The 12,596-nt window shown below is 31.9% G+C and overlaps 1 protein-coding gene across 3 annotated transcripts in view; it reads right to left on the bottom strand.

The window, feature by feature from the left end:
- Window positions 1-12,596, bottom strand: part of Alg13 (Alg13 UDP-N-acetylglucosaminyltransferase subunit) — a 45,911-nt gene that overhangs the window by 5,488 nt on the left and 27,827 nt on the right. For all 3 annotated transcript variants that reach the window (XM_067278485.1, XM_067278487.1, XM_067278486.1), the window contains exon 4: window positions 2,615-2,753. In XM_067278485.1, the coding sequence (XP_067134586.1) occupies window positions 2,615-2,753 (139 nt within the window). The remainder of the gene's footprint in view (window positions 1-2,614; window positions 2,754-12,596) is intronic.

Raw genomic sequence — 12,596 nt, 5'->3', positions numbered from 1 at the left:
AACAATACAAAAATATAAACTGCCTTTTTGTATTAATATTTTAATAACATGTGAAACAACAAAGCCATTTTGTAATGAAGCTGTATTGATTAAATAGCCAAGATATATATGTATATTTATTCATTAAAATATTTATTATTCCTATGTGTCATATCTTTATTTATTTGTTATAGAATGACTTATAATGGCTTATTTTAAATCTGAAAACTTTTTTGCAAAATTTTCTGCAAACTAAATTTTAGGATCTGGCAATGCTGGTTACATCATAAACTTTACATATGGCAGCACAGTTGCTTTGTACACAAGAGACTTCAGATCAATGTTTCCTGAGATTTTCACAGTGATAAAAATTTCCCATTCTACAATATTATAACTTTATAGGATCACAAACATATACAGTATACAATAAGACATTGCCCAAACAAAGTTATGCAGCACAAGACTGTATAGTAAATGGCGCCTAATAATTTGGAATGTCTGGTAGTTTGGCATCCCCTGAAAAGTAGTCATAATTCAGAATTGGCTGATGATAATCTGGTATGTTAGTATTCCATAAATTGGAATTTGTTTGGACACATGGAGCACTAGAGACTACTATGCAAAGGAAGTATAGAGCTATAAGTAATTACACATCACAGCCATGTTCCAAAAAAAAAAACTTTATAAGAATACCATCTGGTGGAGACAGAAGACATCTACAACTCAATCCAACAGATGAAACAGTTCCAACAATGGTGTCACAAAAATAGTTAGGATTTCAATCTCCCATGTAGTGTAAACCAGTAAACTATAGTCTGTATTGTACTGGATATGCATTACTTTCCCAGAACTAGTACTTGTGTGTTATGTTCAACAACATATTTGACTGATATATTTTCTTTCCCACAGACCAATGTAAAGACAGAGTAACTAAAAACAGGTTTCTGATACTTGGAACATGTGTAGCTTTTGTGAATCTTAATTTTGTGCAATAACATGTTCATTAATGTTTTTACAGGCTTTTCAATCAAGCTTAATACACTACTGTATAATTTTCAGTCTAATTAAAAAGCATACATAAACAAATCAGGAGTATACAGTAGCATGTACTGGTACAAAATGTACAGCAATGTCTGCAATGCTCAGATTGCATATAACTTATTGAATTTTGTAAAAGTATAAAAATGTCCAGTAATCCAGTATTTTTGATTATCTGGAAGCATTCTGGTCCTTAGATGCTAGATTAACAAACTTCTAGTGTATTTGGAATGTATTAAAACATTTAATAAATTGAGGGTCTAAATAAAAATTAATTTTATATATTTGATGCTGTTCTATAATTTCATAACTGGACTTTGACTTTACTATCTGATGATAAAAACTAAACTCCTTGAGCATTAAACTTTGATTAAAGATAAAGATATAATTACATTCAAAAATTTCAATTTCATATTATTAATAATATAATACTTAAATTTAATGAGATAAACACAACAAAACAACAAGCAATACCACTTACTAAAAATAAATGAAAGTATAAAAACTATCTATTGGCATTACTGGCAAATACATTTAATTGACCAGTACAAGTACTTTCAACAGTATAAAAACCCTCTTCAGGTAATATGGCAAATGGAATGTTATAAATTTAGAGATAGAACACATTTTCAAATTGCTCTTTGTGCATGAGCATGAAACACAAAAATTTAAAAACACAAAATTATATGCCATTACAAAATAAACATAACATACGATGGCAATACGACAAAAAATAACAATTAATATACACAATAATAATTGAAAATTAGAAAAAATGTAAACACTGCAGCCCCTTGTCACCAGTATGTTCTTTTCATATAACTGTGACCTATGATTTTAGCAAGTTGAATAGATACCAGAATGTTCCATGTCCATCTAGCAGATTATCATGAAGATATTACACATGGAAGATGTTCAACAGAGTTAACCAAAAAGTGATGGAATATAACTTTGATCCTCTTTGGTCACTAGTTTCGCTAATAAAACACTGTGGGGACAGGAGAATCTTGTTCATTTGGGAGTCTTTGTTTATTACATCAATGTTTCCATGCAATTTTTCCACACTTGATATTCTAGAGCTATGGGTTGAACTGTTCAACTTGCTAAAATTGTAGGTCATGCAGTCATGTGACAAGAGGCTCCAGTGTTTACATTTTGTTCAAATTTTCTTTATTATATTATCAATTATTTTTGTGTATATTAATTCTGTTATTTTTTGTTAACCATTGCCATCATATGTTATGTTTATTTTGTAATGGCATATGATTTTGTATTTTTAAATTTTTATGTTTCATGCTCATGCACAAAGAGCAATTTGAAAATGTGTTCTATCTCTAAATTTATAACCTGAAGAAGAACTAATGAAAGTGCTTGTACTTGCTATTTAAACATATTTACCAGTAATGCCAACAGACAGTTTTTATATTTTCATTTATGCTTAAATTTAGTTGTCTTTATGCTCTTCTAGTGTGTTCTTGTTCAGATGCCTTATTTGTAACAATGCATAATATTTTCAATGTTTATAATTTATTAACATTTTAATTATATATATATATATATATTTTAAATTTAATAAAGTTTCTTTTTCAGTACTTACTTTATGGTACAATATATTAAATGATTATTATCTGCTAATTGAGAAGCTAATTCAAATTGATGATTATCCATCAGATCTTCATTTACAACAACTAATAATGGTTTTTGAAGTCGTAACGCTTCTAAAATACAACCAGCTCCTAAAAAATTTTAATATTTTATTAAATATTAAAAAATAATTACTGTTAATAAAAAAATAATTTATAAACAAGATCATTACTTTACAACATATAAAACATACAATATATATCTTATTTAAATTCTTCAGCTTATATATGAAAGTCAATAAATTATCATCAGTATCAAGTATTATATGTTAATAATAATTTCAAGAAAGAAATGACAAAAGAATTGAGAAAAACTAAATACAGGCTATGCCAAATGACAGTAACATGTTTCAAATTTTCCCTAGAAAAATCTCAAAAAAAATTTTTCCATAATGTAGAGAATATTTTTGCAACTGCTAATGTAAAAATGTTTATTACAATAAGGTACTACAGTATAAATTGATACATACCTACCCTTTTGCAAGTTTCTGGCAATGTAAATATAAAGGTAAAGCATATATTGACAATTTCAGAAGTGTTCCAGATTGAAAAGTTTGGATAATAAAAAATCTTCAATAAAAAGCTGGACTCTAGCCCCTGAAAGAGGTCGAAAATGTTTGCTTTACTTATATATCGACACTGCTGGATTTGTGTGAAAGGGTCAGTATAGTATCAATTTGTAAAAATTTGTTTTGTGTCTTATGGTAGAGGTGACAATGCTAGTGACAACTTCATTTTAAAATGGTGCTTACACTTATGAGTAAAGATTAGTTCACACTGGGTGCAATTTGCTAGTGAAATGTGAAAAATAAAGAAAATTTCATGTCATTAGTGATGTAGCTTCTGGCAAAGAATATAGTACATGTGACCTATGATGAACAATTTTTGACTCAAATAAGCAATGCTCCATTTTTTCCCCCTTTGTTTTTAATAAATAGATGAATTTCACTTTTGGCAGTGAATTTCTGTCTGAATCAAGTTTAACTCATATAAGAGACTCTACTTGTATGGAAAACTGTTCTTATAAGAGTTAGCAGTGTTGGTTTGTTTACTATTCAAAAATGTTTATTGTTCACACAATATTTCATCATTTTAAAGTAAAGTTATTGCGTAATAATAAAACTAGAAAAAGAACATCCATGTCAAATAAATGAAATTAGTGGATCCAATTATCCAAGTCAGTGTTATGAAATGGACCCTGACTGGGCCCAGTTCACTTAGTGACTTCATAAGGAGTTTAAATGAAGTTTTAGCACTTTATTATGAAATAATAAGAGTAAAGAAAGACAAGCAACTTTGGATTCATGTTTTATTAAGGTGCATGATCCGAAGTTTAGCCCATCATCAATAGATGAATCTCAGCCATCATTAGAGAGCTGAAGTTGAGTCCAGAGGCATTGTTACACAACATAGTGGCAGTATAAAAACTGCATTGTCAATTCTGTATATAAATAAGTAGGCAAATAATCTATAATTTCTGTATTATTATTATATTGGGTTAAGTGAGATATACTCGGTTAACACCGGTGGCTGTGTACTATGTTGGACCAAACTCAAGGCATAGTAACCAAAACATAAATTAAAGAAGTGTATCAGTGTGTGTGTCTGTATTCAGGAATTTTCTCACAATATGACATGTATTCAATATAGTGGCCTTCTGTAGTGTGAAGTATGTGTTTCTATTCAATTCTAATGTGCCCAGGCTTTTGTGTAGTGTGTGTGGTATGACACCTGTAGAGGAGAGAACTACAGGTACAACAAGCACCCTATCCATCCTCCACAGATGCCTTATTTCCTGGGCGAGTTCTGTGTACTTGCTAATTTTTTCAGTGCATGCATTTTGTATATTGTGAGTGTTTGGAATGGATATGTCTATAATGTATGTGATTTTATTGTGTTTGTCAATGAGTGTGATGTCTGGTCTGTTGTGGTAAATTGTTTTATCTGTGATTACGGCTCTGTCGTAGTACATTTTGTGTGTGTTGTTTTCCAATACTGTCTGTGGAATGTATTTGTAGTATGGTTCGTGGATGTCTACTAATTTGTGTTTCTTTGCAAGCTCTTGGTGTATTATATTTGCTACTTGATTATGTCTGTGTAAATAATCTGTCTGTGCCAAGAGCTTGCAACCAGAGGTGATGTGTTGTATAGTTTCTGGCATGATGTGACATTTTCTGCATGTGTCATTTGTGAGTGTTGCATTTTTGAATATGTGTTTTCTGTAGTTTTTAGTATTTATGACCTAATCCTGTATGGCGATCATGAATCCTTCTGTCTCCCCAAAGAGGCATCCCCGAGCTAACCAGCTGTTTGGCACAGTTTTGTCAACTTATTATTATTATTGTTATTTTGTACAGTAGAACCTCGATTATCTGGATTGTTCAAAATAAACAAAAATTTTATGGATTTGCTGATTTGCACTTGGCAAATTGCGACACTGTTTATGTACGTGATGGAATACATAAGTCTTGTTCCAACAACGTCTCACCTGGCACAGTGTAAACTTTTTAATACATTTTGCGTCATAATAAAAATATAACTTGACATACATATTTATAAATAATTTATATTCAAATTACATCATTTCTATGGCCAAGGGCAGCATAAGGCATGGGCGACGTGGGCCACCGCCCAGGGCCTCGCGGTCCAAGGGGTCTCGCGCCTTGAAGGTTTATGCATTACAGTACTTAAAAGCCGTGAACGCGACGAAAAAATTTTACTTGTCATAAAATGATAAATAGTTTGCCTTTTTATGAATAAAAATTTGACAGTTTCAACTGCTTTTTATTTTATAAAATCCGTCTTCTTGCGCCACCAGAGGGCCTGGAGAAATGTACCTTGCCCAGTGTTTAGATGTCACCATGAAGTGGTTTGAGAGCCAAAAAGAGTGTAACTCAGGACAACTTATATGTCTTAAAAATATTCGCAATTAAGCAGCTTCAAAAAGAATCGCTAGCTTTAATCAAAAATCGATAATTGAATTTCTTAATAAAAAATAATTTAATATATTGAAGCTATATGTAAATCTAGACAAATAAAAAGTATTCATATTGTATGTACAGTACATGTCTTTCACTGTCAATTATTATTTTTTCGATTATCCGGATTTTTCCTTATCTGAACTATCTTCATTCCCAATTAGTCCAGATAATCAAGGTTCTACTTGTATTAGTAAAAATTTCTGTACTAAATATGTTTTTATTGAAAATATAAAAATATGTATAAATATACTGTATATTCAGTAAAACCTCTAATCCTAAATCCCTCCTTAAGTTAAACTAAGTTGTTTGTCTTGGTAAACATGTATTTATAATGTATTTTTCTGTCTTATATTGAATAAAATTTTATGTGCATTTAATTGATGAGTTTAAATTAAATTTTAAGTGTTGTCCCTCCTTAAGTTGAACTATTCAAATTCAGGAGGTGCCAACCAACCTAAGTTTATTAAGTTTCACAAATCCTTTTAGCAGTAAAACAAGTAAAACAAATCCTTGTTTGCTAAGTAGCTTTAACACAGCTGTATAAGCCAATGACATTAGAGTTTCAAATTATCAGAAAATTTGCTTAGTCTAGGCTTTCCTGTAATATTGTTAAGCAGCTTAAAAGTTTTGCCTCCAGCTAGTGGAAATGCTGGTGCTTTTTTTTGTCACAGCAGGTAGAAGAGACACCATAGTACCTAAAGTTTATTTTAGTGTTTTGTTTTTTAATTTTTATTGAAAAATACTTATTTTCTCATAATTCATATTTCTGTTTGGAGTTGAGTTCTTTGTTCATGTCAGCCATTTTGAATTTTGCCTTCAGATTTCATGAACTTTTGCTTTTATATTAATAAAGATCTACTTGATAACCATCTAACTTTTTCTAATAATTGAATAATTTATGTAAAGTATAATTTATGTGAATAATTTATGTAATGTATTATGCAAAATTTGATTTTTGAACAAATGCAGTGTAGCACAGAGAGGTAATTTTGTGATATATTTAAATTCATGATATAGTATTTATTAAAATCATTATTACAGCCTAATATATTATTCTAATAATGATTCAAATAAATATCACACACTTAAATGTAATGCAGAACTGTATTCTTTATTTTATTTCTTTTTACTTTGCATCTGGATAAAATTTTTTCTATTTTTCACATATCTCCATATATAGAATTCTTCATAACTCAAACAGGCCATTTTTTGGTCAAATCTTCAAATGAAGATTCAGAAGTTTTACTGTATATTCATTCCTAGATGCTTGGAATGCATCCCTATTTGTTCCATGATAAAATGGGTTTATTTTGTGCCAATTTTGTTTACACCACCTCTATCAACAATGCATCACTGGCATAAAATGAGAGCATCTTATATATAATTTCTTAAAATTATGTAGAATATGGCATACAAATAATTTAAATTTATGCAATCATTATCAGACTAAAGAAATATGATTCATTATGTAATTAATAAATCATTGATTATTAATGCATGATAATTCATAATAATCAGCATTAAAATTAAAATACCGTAGTCAGGGCTGTGCCATGCTATGATACAGAGAGGTGGCCGCATTGTAACGGGGTGGCATTTCGAAGACTTGCATCATACTGAGAAAATCTACTGCACAGCCGACTGTAATTAAAAAATAATCAGGTTGTTTAGGTTTTTGGATAAAATAATTATAAACTTTGGCTTCTCTAGCAGGTCAATTTTAGATTTAAAAAAATGTTTATTTTTGATAAAAAAAATCCATTTAATAAGTCAAATACTGTGTAATTAGATAATTAGATTCATTGCACGGTGTTAAAGTGGATATGTAAAGACTCTCCCATACGAATACCTCTCTTTGATCGTCACAACGTTTTAGCAATTTTGTATGGCCTGTGCAATGCACCGACATTAGAAATCCTGAAACTGTGGATATTGTTATTTAAACAATCTAAATTATAGATAATTAGATTAATTACTAATTAGAAAATTATCCTGCCTACATTAAAAACAAATTCTTTTAAATGTAACATTCAGTCTAAAATATACTATAGATATGTAACATAATTTTTACTGACAACTTAATAATTATCTAGAACAGAGATGGGAAACCTGCAGTCTTCAGCAGAGCTGCTGAAATGTATTAGACAACTTAGGCATTGTTTAGGGACAGCAGGTTCAGAAGGACAATAAAACTTGAAAATTATAAAAGAATAAACTACTGTCTTTTGGAGTTGAAGTTATTTACTTGAAAAGTTTTTAACTAAAAACAAATGCTTTTGACATTTTGTAGACATTTTGAAATGTCAAAAGCATTTGTTTTTAGTTAGCATATATATATGTAAACCTCTTGAAACCCATCATTAATCAATAATCAATGCTAAACAACTGCCATAATGCATCAGGCTATTTTTTGGCTACTATTAATAATTAAATTTTCAGTAAATTGTTATAAGAGGACAGTGTTAGGTACGATCTCTTATTAAATTTAATAATTAATTCATTTAGAATATTCTGGAAGAAAATAAAAAAGACTCGAACCTGCAACTCATGCTTACCATGTGGATTTCAAAATGTCATCTTCAGGCAGTGTGTGTATAACATCGGTTAACAAACTTTTAGAAAGTTCACGAAAAGATTCCAAATGTGCAGTTTAAATCTTAGCATATAGTTTTATAGAAAATCGAACAGATGCAACACAATTTTTTTTTCGTTTTTGAAATATCAAAAGTACCTGTTTGTAGTTAAAAACTTTTCAAATAAATGACTTTAACACCAAAAGACAGTGTATTTATTCTAAACTGAAAATTAAAATATATACTAAACATATGGTATATTTTTCATACTAACTTCAATTTTATAGAAATGTTACACCTATCACATACATCATAGCAAATATTTATATTTGTTTACACCTGTATTTCTTCTCTTTTAAAGAATTTAAAAGCAGAGCTACATCTAGAGAATAGATCTATCTTCTTTTATGTTTAAAATATTATTATATTAAAAAAATTTTTTTGAAAATGCATAAAGGTGTTTTTTGAAACATCATTTAATTTTAATTGGGGTGGCAAAGTAGAATTTCTCTAAAAAAAAGTATATTCCCTTACAATGGTTCTGGTCTTCAGGATAAATATGACCTTTTGTGGTTTCTGTAGTGTTGTCTGGTAAAATTTAAATTGGTATGAAGTTTAATTTTACAGTCATAAATTTTGAGTTATAAAAGTATCTTTTTTTAAATGATTTTATTTAACTTGCTTTGTATCACATATAAATAAAATAAACAAAGTGATCATTGGCTATTCATAAATAAAGAGTTTTGATAAAATGATAGTTAAACATTCATTTTTTTCAAATAAATAAATATTGCAATCAGTTAACATTATGCAGATGTCCACTTATTTTTGTTTACACAAAAACAGTATCTTTAGCTGTCAACCTTTTTTGAACATTACTATAGTTTGTTATGTGCTACTAAAGTAATAAATAAACATGACCAATGCATACAGTATATTGCAAAAGAATATAATAATTGACTAAATTAGGAAAAATATATATTGTAATCTATATATATAATCAAGATGAGTTGATGATGATGATGATGATGATAATAATAATAATAATAATAACTCTCCCGTGGTCACCACCTGGTCGTGGTGGGAGAGCCCAGTAATTTTACTGATCCATAGGGCAATGCAAGCTGGAGCATAAGCTCCTGGTAGGGACACCCATGCCAGTAAGGTCTATGGGGAGAAATGAAGCTAAGAGTGACCACACCCACATTCTGTGGAGATATTCATCATGGTAATAACTAGATCAAAGTGTGATACCGGCTCGGACGTCGCCCGGGTTAACAAGGTCCGCGTTCGTGGGTTAGGCAGAGGCTCACGTTCGAAAAATAGGTCACAGTCTCCCTTGGTTACCGGTGGCGAAAGCAGCACCGGCCCAAGCATGGCTACTGCAATGCCCTCAACAGATGTGAGGAACCAACCCAGCCTTGGTGTTTCTGTGGCAATTCATCCACAGACCACAAAGGCTGGAAAACCACGCCAACGGATGAAATGGACAGTAGAAATGAACGAGTTTATCATCCGTACTTATTACACCATCACAAAACTCGAAACAAACATGACAGCATACAGACAACAACTACACCATAGATTCACACAACAGTATCCTCATCTCACTGTCACCGAACAAAGGGTTGTTGATCAAAAAAGAACAATTATACACAACAACCTTATTCCACAAACAACACTTGAACTTATCAAACAACAGGTTGCTGATCAAATACATCAACAGACAGAAACATCTAACATTAATGAAGATCATGTAACCTGTCAGGATAATCCAGCAACAAGCATTGATAATAACACACATACAACAATTACCACTAATGATACTACAGACATTTCCTCATCCATCACTGATAACATAGACATGGATTTAGTTAATACACTCTCACATATATTTCAGGAAACACTCACTAAATATACAGGCACAGATCCCACACAACGACCACGAATACCAAAAATCAACACGTCAAAGGAAGTAGGAAAAACACTAAATTACGTAAACACTCACTTACTACCACACTACATTCATTCAATTTCTACACTCGCAGACATTCATACATTAGTTTATGCTGGAGCAGTCACAGTAGTGACACACCATGGGCTGAAAGTACAATCACAGACAAACACACAGAAAACAAAATTCTATCACAAGCCTGCCTGGCAGAGAAGAATAGAAATACAAATAAATGACATTAGACAGCAATTAGGCAAGCTGACACAATACGCTAAAAACAACATAACACCCAAATTAAGGAAACAGCTCAAAAACATTTTCAAGAAAATAAAAACACACACAAAACATGAACATCACAACACACACATTACAGAATACATTGATACACTAAAACAAAAACTTGCTGCCAAAGCACGTAGACTCAAACGATACAAAACATGTACACTACGAAAACAACAAAATAAATTATTTACAAACAATGAAAAACTCTTTTACAGACAAATCAATAACAAAGCAAACACTGTTACACAGCACAGTGGCACACCAACAGAAGAAGAACTCACAACATATTGGTCTTCTCTTTGGTCCAGTGCTGTCACGCATAATGCTGATGCAGGCTGGATCGAGGAGGAGAACAGAAACTTGCACAACATACCAACTATGCCCTGTGCTGAAATAAACATACATGATTTCCAATACACTGTTAACAGAACACACAACTGGAAGACACCTGGTGTAGACAACATTCACAATTTCTGGTACAAAAAGTTTACATCACTGCACCAGGAACTAGCTAAACATCTAACACACATCATCATCAATCCACAAGACATGCCAAATTTTCTTACCCAGGGCATCACCTACATGAAACCTAAAAACAACAATACCACAGACCCCACACAATACAGACCAATTACATGTCTTCCAACACTCTACAAATTATTGACATCCTGTATCGCAAACAAAATATACAAACACGTTGAAGAACACAACATTCTAACAGAACAGCAAAAAGGTTGTCGTAGAAACCACAGGGGATGCAAAGAACAGTTACTCATAGATTCAGTCATTCTACGGCAAGCACACAGACAACACAGAAACATACACATGGCATATATAGACTACAGAAAAGCATTCGACAGTGTTCCACACAGTTGGCTGCTACATATTCTACACATGTACAAAATACATCCATCACTCATTGCATTCTTTCAAAACACTATGCAGCACTGGAGAACAACACTACATCTCAGGGTTAGTAACACTTCCATACAAACAAACCAAATTTTTATTAGGCGAGGAATATTTCAAGGAGATTCCTTGAGTCCTCTCTGGTTCTGCTTAGCCCTGAACCCATTATCCAACATGTTAAACAACACGCAATATGGTTACAATATCAGACACGAAAAAACAACACAGTTTACACTGTCACATCTCATGTACATGGATGACATAAAACTTTATGCATCCACACAAAAACAACTTCATCAACTCCTACAAATCACACATTCATACACCAAGGACATACAAATGGAATTTGGCCTAGATAAATGCAAAACACTTCACATAGAAAAAGGAATCCTGAAGAAAGAAGATTTTGCACTTGGAAATGGAGACATTATTGAATCCATGGAAGAGGGCGAGTTCTACAAGTATTTAGGATTCCAACAGGCCAAACTAACAGAACATACACAAATAAAGCAAAGATTAATTAAAGAATACCAAAGTAGGTTAAATGCTATTCTCAGAACACAATTAAATGCAAAACACACAGTTAAAGCAATAAACACATATGTCATCCCAGTACTCACATATTCTTTTGGAGTTATACATTGGACTCACACTGATCTTGAGCAACTCCAAAGGAAAACAAGAACAACACTTACTAAGCATAAACAACATCATCCTAAATCCGCCACAGAAAGATTAACCCTTCCACGTAAAGATGGCGGACGTGGCCTGATTGACATAGTTAACCTTCACTACAAACAAATACAGTCACTGCGAGAGTTTTTCTACAAAAAACAAGAAACATCACAATTACATAAAGCAGTAACTCTAGCAGACTCGAATAACACACCATTAAACTTACACTCACATCATATGGACACAACACAACATATAAAAAGCATAGACACCATTAAGCAATCGTGGGCTCGAAAGGCACTCCATGGCAGGCATCCTTATGATCTGGCCCAGGATTTTGTTGACAAAACTGCGTCAAACAGCTGGTTAGCTCGGGGATGCCTCTTTGGGGAGACGGAAGGATTCATGATTGCCATACAGGATCAGGTCATAAATACTAAAAACTACAGAAAACACATACTCAAAGATGCAACACTCACAAATGACACATGCAGAAAATGTCACATCATGCCAGAAACTATACAACACATCACCTCTGGTTGCAAGCTCTTGGCACAGACAG

Source organism: Centruroides vittatus, unplaced genomic scaffold (assembly GCF_030686945.1).
Source record: "Centruroides vittatus isolate TY-2023 unplaced genomic scaffold, ASM3068694v2 contig_801, whole genome shotgun sequence".
Classification (NCBI taxonomy): domain Eukaryota; kingdom Metazoa; phylum Arthropoda; class Arachnida; order Scorpiones; family Buthidae; genus Centruroides; species Centruroides vittatus.
This window is presented reverse-complemented; position numbering and strand designations above follow the sequence as displayed.